At 33.8% G+C, this 7,321-nt stretch overlaps 1 protein-coding gene across 2 annotated transcripts; it reads left to right on the top strand.

The window, feature by feature from the left end:
* Positions 1–763: 763 nt before the first annotated feature.
* On the top strand, positions 764–3,816 carry LOC140784287 (small ribosomal subunit protein eS12-like). 2 transcript variants are annotated; one of them, XM_073131588.1, is made up of 5 exons: positions 764–821; positions 906–960; positions 2,281–2,563; positions 3,293–3,358; positions 3,445–3,816. In XM_073131588.1, the coding sequence occupies exons 2-5, from the start codon at positions 956–958 to the stop codon at positions 3,502–3,504; spliced, it is 414 nt and encodes a 137-aa protein (XP_072987689.1). In that variant the 5' UTR covers positions 764–821; positions 906–955; the 3' UTR covers positions 3,505–3,816. The 2 variants fall into 2 exon arrangements, with proteins under 2 accessions (XP_072987689.1, XP_072987688.1); XM_073131587.1 differs by having other exon boundaries at positions 769–960.
* The last annotated feature ends 3,505 nt before the right edge of the window (positions 3,817–7,321 follow it).

The following is a 7,321-nucleotide window of genomic DNA, read 5'->3' on the forward strand; positions in this document are numbered from 1 at the left end:
ACTTTATGACAAGTAGAGTTGTTAAAATATTAAACCGGCTCAAGCTTGGCTCAATAACACTAGACTAGGCTAACCTCGTATTTGAAAAAGAGTCATTAGATGCTCAAATTTAGTTTCAAATAGAACTCGAGCACAAGCTAAATGTAGGCATGATTTGATTTTTATAGTGTAAACTACTTGAGATTCAATTTAACTCTAATTCTATCTAAAATTAGGCTCAATTTGGAATAAGTTTGAGCTCAGCTTGAGTCAAATATGCTCAAATTTTATCTAATCAATTCGGATTGAGATAGTAACTTTTAGTTTGAAAAAAAATTCATAAGTAGGCTATCTCAAACTTGGCTCTAAGTTATACATGATAAATAGTTTGGTTGGATTTGAAATAGTAAATACTGACACGATACATTTAATGATGGAATTAGATGAATTAATTTATTTGTAACACAGAAACAGATTATATCAAATTCAAAACTTTTAATACCTTATGAAATGAAAATTTGATATATTATTTAGAAAGTGGAAAAACTCATGCATTTGTTCACCATTCAACTAGGTGTAGAAGACTTAAGGGCTACTTGCAGAAATAATCTTAGTAACAGTAAGATTGGGCTTTTAAAATTAAATTAATTTATTTGTTAATTATAATAAAAATACAAATAATTTATGTAAGATATGCGCATAAGAACGTTTTTTTTTTCTGTTTTTAAAAATTATTATTATTGCAAAGTCCCGAAGATTTAAAACAGCTTAATGACACCTATAAATTCCCTCCTCTGCCTCTCACGTGCACCTCCTTCCCGTCCATAAACCCTAACGCTAAGGTGCGGCGCCCTCAGCTCTCTCTTTCTCTTCTCATCCCTGATTAGATCCATCGTTTCTAAACCCAATCTAATCACGTGTTGCAGCGCTTTTGAAGAGCTTTTAGATCGCCTTCCTTCGATCGAAACAGATACAGATGGCGTAAGTCATTCGACCCTGAATCATTTGGTAACTCTAATTTTGGATACAAACGCGGGTATCTAGAGAATTTGTCGTTGAAGTGTTAGGTTCGGAAATGTCAATCTGTAATCCTACGAATGTTTCGGTCCATCGCCACTGCTGCGATGAGTTGTTAATTTAAGCTTTGTGTTCTATTTGCACGCTTTGTTTTGTTGTTCATAGTTTTTGGTGTTGCAGTATTTTTTTGAAGAGGAAAGATTGACAAACAGCACACTTTTAATTGTTGATTCCTCTGATCTACCTCTTTAGGCTATTGACACGGCTTTCAAATGAACGATTGCTAGTGTGTTGACATCTAACTCATCTAGAAAAGTATTTTTCTGGGCCGAATTGTTAAGTTTCTGATTCGAAGCATAGAAGTTTGCAAATGATATGAGCTGAAGTGTATTTTTGCTCGTTCATGACTTCGCTGTTGTGCTGTGATGGATAAAAACTGGAACTTTGTGAATTATATGTTTCCTATGGCGGCAACTAACTTTATCTGGTGGAAAGAATAAAATGTATCCTCAGATAGGGGGTTCTTTTTAGTTGAAGAAAATTAATTTTTAAAGTATGATTATATAATGTAAATAAGATATATTACATAGGTCCGCTGATTTTAAACCCACGATCTTCTGCTCTGGTATTATGCGAAATCACTATGTTACCTAAAAGCTTAACTGTGATAACATAGTGGGCACTTTGACTTGGATTATAAGAAGTTGGAGAACCACTCAAAATATTGCAAACACAGGCATTATAGTTGCTTTAGGAGCAAGATTGTCGCTATCTTTATTTTCAGCAGTGAATCTTCTGATTATTTTATGAAGAATCCCACAATCTGTATCTAAGTAAGTGCATGCGCGTAATCAGCTGAACTCTGTCCTTACTGAGTGATCTGTCTGATCTGTGAAGTAGCATTTTCCATGTAATGTGCTGTGTTGGGCAAAATATGGAGCCATCATGCCATGCTAGTCACATGTGAGGTCATATGCAATAAAAGTACATTGCATTGTCTGCTATATGATGTATAGATGCATTTAAGTACCGCAATGTACCTTGGAAACTCAGTGGAGTTAGATAGAATATAATAAACTACAGTAACAGTGCTTAATTCTGAAATTTATGATCAAATTATTTAGGCTTCTTTATCATGTCTCAGTAAACAGTTATTGCATATTCTTGTTAATGTTGATCTTGTGATTCTCTTCTTGAATGGGCTCCCCGTTATTTTCTTCCCAGTATGGTTCTATTTTGTAGCTAATATTTTCTCTTTTATTTTCCAATTTCTTATTTCATCAGGGAAGACATCGCAGTTGAAAAATCTGCTCCAGTTCTTGGGGAGCCCATGGATTTGATGACAGCCTTGCAACTTGTGATGAAGAAATCATCTGCTCATGATGGACTTATTCGTGGTCTTCGTGAAGCAGCCAAAGCAATTGAGAAGCATGCTGCACAGCTTTGCCTGCTGGCTGAGGATTGCGACCAGCCCGACTATGTTAAGCTGGTTAAAGCACTTTGTGCTGACCATAATGTTCACTTGGTTACTGTGCCAAGTGCTAAAACTCTTGGAGAATGGGCAGGGGTTAGTAAAATACATTTCTTTTTCTTGGCATATTCTATATTTTATTATTAGTCGGAAGCTCTTATATAAATATCATTCATTTACAAGTTGGTCAACAATACCTGCTTGCTCTTGAACAAAAAGAAGACCAAGATGTAGAAGAAGAACGAAACAAAATTTGAAATAGCGAGTCAACACCCTAATATGTAATCACTCTGCATATGTGTGACACTTTGACAATAAGGCACTACTCTGTGACTTTCTAAATGTGCATTTGATTTGCTATGGAGCATGTTATATGCTTGATTAAGTGGATGCATGCTCTTCTGTTCCCAAAATATAGCACTGTACTTTTGGAACAGTTTTCTAATAAATTGTTGGTTCTACTGCTTATTACTAATGAGGCTTGTGAATAGCTTCTACTGCTTGTTATTAATGTGGCTGTGTGAATTATGTACAACTTATCAATTCTTGTGTTACTAGTGTCAGGTCTGTTTCTCTTGGTTGTATCAAATTTAAGTTATGATTGGCTTAAGATTTAAAATGAAATGCGCTAATATCTTAGAGGGGAAATTCTTGCATGATTTTTCATCTTAGACCATTATTCTGTTACTTGGATATTTATTTTGTCTGTATGACTCTAAATTTGGACTCTTCAGATTTGAAGCATGTTTTGCTCATTTCTTTGCTACTATAATTCTTTTACTTACCTTGCGTGATGGATTATAAAATTATGTTGTATTCGTGCAGCTTTGCAAAATTGACTCTGAGGGAAAAGCAAGGAAGGTGGTAGGCTGCGCTTGCGTGGTTATCAAGGTTAGGGCATTAATATATTTTTTTTAAAATGTTGCCACCCAATCAAGAGGACCTAATTTTTGCTTTGACTTGGTTTCCGTTTCCAGGATTACGGTGAGGAATCAGAGGGCCTCCATATAGTTCAGGAGTATGTGAAGTCGCACTGAAAGTAGGATTATCATTTCTACCCAAGGCGCTTAGAAGAAATGCTTTAAGATATAACAGACCCTTGGTGCTTCATGTCAAATTTTGCTGGTCAGTAGTTTACGTGATTTTAAGTGTGCTGATATTCTCGACTTTTAGTAATTTTGTTTGGAGTTCATAATTTATTTGGGAAATGCCAAGCAACAAAATTGTAGGGAATGCTGAAACCTTTCCAGCTTTCTTATCTCAACTCCGGTAGTTTGGTTATTATCAATATTGATGGGTTATGTTGAATTCAACTTGATGAAGTGGGAGTATTGCATTAGTTGCTCTTATTTGCTTCTTTTTTTCCTTTTTCTAAAATGTCCTGTTTCGATGGAGTTCTTGAAGCTAATTACGTCTCCAATCCTTTGCTGTTGCATGCTCTTACTATTAATATTTGCATACATTACAATTTATATGTTGATGAATAATATTTAGGAATAATTAAATAAATTTAGTTGTGATGGATAATCTTAGCACACTAGTATAGAACTCAAGAGAAGAGTAATTGAGAGTTTTTCTGGGCCTGGTTTACTTCAAGACTATATAACTATGCTAGATTTTATTACTAATATAAGATAGCTTATTTATTATAAGATATTCTTATGTTTTTCTAAACTAGTATATTTAGTGTGTTTGGTATAGAAAGAGGAAAGAGATTGAGTGTGTTTGAAATGATAGTTGATTAAAGTGATATTTTTTAATGGTAAAATACTAATTGTAAATATAAATATTGAATGAGAGGAGGAAAAAATATTTTACTGTGCTAGTATTGAGATAAATTATTGTTTATCTAGTATATTAATATAAAGAGGATAACCCAGTGTTAAGATAAGTGAACGAGGGCTCTATATTTGGGTTTATCATCCTTGATTATCCTACCTCTTATCCAGGCTGGAGAAAAGGGATCAAAAAGAGAAATCCTGATGGCTAGATCTGATACCCATTAGTTTGTGTGACTTGTATTTGTTATTGATATTTTAACCTAAATGGATAAAGATAGTGATCCTAATGTTATATGCAAGGTCTAAATAACTGTCATAACACTTGATTTATTCCCAACCGTTCTGCCAATGCCAATGCACCAACCAATTAATTGAGAGCCTGGTTGGAAATCTTGTCTCCTAATCTTGTTCTTTTTTTTTTAATAGTTTGGTGCAAATAATCCTCCCTAGTTGCTTACCAACTAATTCCAATGCCCAAGTTAGCTGTCTTGGGCTTATCTTTTATTCTTTCTCTGAAAGCTAATTATCCAAATTTTCAATTAGAGGATCGTTCACCAACCCAACTGTGTGATTGCACAAACGCCAGCGCTTCCTGAGGTTGTTGGCTTGGCTTGTCAGTGCTGCCGAATGTGGTAGAATATAATAGTTGAACAGTTGCTGCCAGTTATGAAGTAAGAAAAGGTTCAAAGCAAAGCATTCCATTAGGTTTCCTTATTTTACCTTTAATTTTGGTAAAATTGTTTGAGGCTGTTGTCCAAGGCCAAAGTGAAATATATTTATTCTGATATAAAGTCTATTATATTTATATAATAAGTAAATAATGACTTAAGTTTATATCAGTATGGTCATGCTTATTTCTCTCTCGTCATTCTTTATAACGGAGTATTTTAGTTATTTGCTAAACTATTATTTTAATTTTATATTACACTATACTAGTATGTTACTAATATTATAATAGTTTATAACGGTATAAACTATCTTATACTAATATATAATATTAGAATAGCTATTTTAGTATTGGCCTTATTTCGAACAAGGGGTTAAGACGAGCTCACATGTAACATTTTGACATCCATTTTACTTTAGCGGCTAAAATATATTTGATCAATTTTTAATGAAAATAAAATATGGAAGATATATGATACTTTTATTTACATTAGTTTCTCAATTAATATTATAGATTTTGTATCTTAAAATTCATAAAAAAAGAAAAACAAATAGCCCCTTGCTGTACATCATAAAACATTACTATCTCTTCATTGCTATCTCAGTAATTGAGGCACCTAGGTCTCGCCGATAGAGGTGTTTGTGATGCTCTTATCTGAGTAATGCTTTCATGTATCTAGAAGTTTAAGTTGAGAGAGAACGATTTCTTTTTATTCTTAATATTCTAACATTTTTCTAGGGCAAGATATTAAAAGTAACTAATGCCAATGTGAAAAGACTCATATATGCAAGAACTAGCTATTCACATAGCCCTATTTAAGACATAACCCACTTCATGAAGTTCCTAAGATTTAAGCCTAGATTCTACTATTTGTCAATCTCATCACTATCTTAACTATTTCTGGTCCTTTATTCCACAAGAAGATCTGAACACGGCCACTCCTACCTCATCTCTTGGCTAAATCAAAGTACAGTTATCCTAATCCTTAACCAATATCCCACCAACCCAATTAAAGCTTAATAGGACCAGGAATAATATAAATGCCGCTCGGTTGCAAATTTGGGAGTATGAACCTTTGAGTTGCATTATGGGTTGGTTGGTATGTCTATTTCAAGGGCCCATCATGCCAATTGATAGAAATCATTTTCCAATTGTTATTTGGTGGGAGATGATGAAAGCTGCCATCCTTTTACTTTATTCCCATCGTATCTCCATCCGCTAATAACCCTTTATTTATTTTTCTCTAAAGTAGCTGCTTGATGGGTAATTTCCTCAACCTTTGCAAAAAGAGCCTTCCTTCCTTTATTTTTCATGCATCTTTAACAACCTATTATGTGCATGATTACCTTTCCTTTTTTTCTTTTCTCCTTTTAGGTAAACAATGCTTACAATGGATTGCAATCTTATGAAGCTATTCTCGTGGTCATGGCATTTTCTAAATATTATAATTGTAATTCGACCAAATCATTGAGCTTTTCTAAGAAACATTTTGTTGAATATTTCATTCAGTTGGCCAAATGTTTTCAATCTATTTAAAAGGATTTTTAAATTTGTAAGAATAAGTTTTTAAAAACTAAGTTTATATATTTTCTTTACAGTCGACAAATATATTATTATAATTAAGCGTACATAATTTATATATACAGTACCTACTAATGCATGAGGTGATATATTGTAAAAATATATAAAGATATTTATATCACAATTTAAATTAGTGCGTAATATAATATCAGATAATGTTAGATAATTTTACCCACTTCAAATGATCATATATAAAAGAGTAAAATTTTGTCGCTATATTGATTAAGTTGTATCTATGATTGAATGCACTTAACTAACGTAATGATAGTTTTAAAAAATGTCAACAGTTATATGGTAATATATTTAAAAGCTTTTTAGTGACAATTATATACAAAAACCTCTAAATATTTTTTTATCGCGGTGGCAGCGAAACCCCTGTACCGTAATTATGGCTTAATTCCCGGTTAAAAGCGTCAAATGAGTCAAATGCCCACCGATGGATATCCCACGTCCCGCATTAGTGTCCACCACGTCGCTTCTTATTTTCTCTGAGACTTCACCAAAACTAAAACACTCACGGACTAAAATGCCCTCCTTCCCTTCTGTTGCTCTCTCCAAATCAATCCTTGTCCGGAATAATAATGAGTCGCTCTCTCTTCAACCGAGTTTATTATAAAAATCTAATCAATACTCTCGACAGCTGCCAACTTAGTTCAGCATCCACGTGGCGCTCGACTAGATGGGTTGGAGGGAATGGGTGAAAGGTCTCCTGCATATTTACCGACGAAAGGGGGGTAGTTTGGTCAAATGGACTCCCTCCCTCCCTTCCTCCTTTCCTCACTCATTTGAATAGGAGACCAACAAAAAAGAAAGCGGGATATATTT

The sequence above is a fragment of the Typha latifolia genome, chromosome 3 (assembly GCF_019914945.1).
Source record: "Typha latifolia isolate L0001 chromosome 3, TyphaL0001v2, whole genome shotgun sequence".
Classification (NCBI taxonomy): domain Eukaryota; kingdom Viridiplantae; phylum Streptophyta; class Magnoliopsida; order Poales; family Typhaceae; genus Typha; species Typha latifolia.

Excerpts from the sequence above, each read along its gene's own strand:
- LOC140784287 (XM_073131588.1), top strand. Across the intron at positions 2,564-3,292 it reads CTCTTGGAGAATGGGCAGGG|CTTTGCAAAATTGACTCTGA; the intron begins GTTAGTAAAATA and ends GTATTCGTGCAG. Across the intron at positions 3,359-3,444 it reads GCGCTTGCGTGGTTATCAAG|GATTACGGTGAGGAATCAGA; the intron begins GTTAGGGCATTA and ends TTCCGTTTCCAG.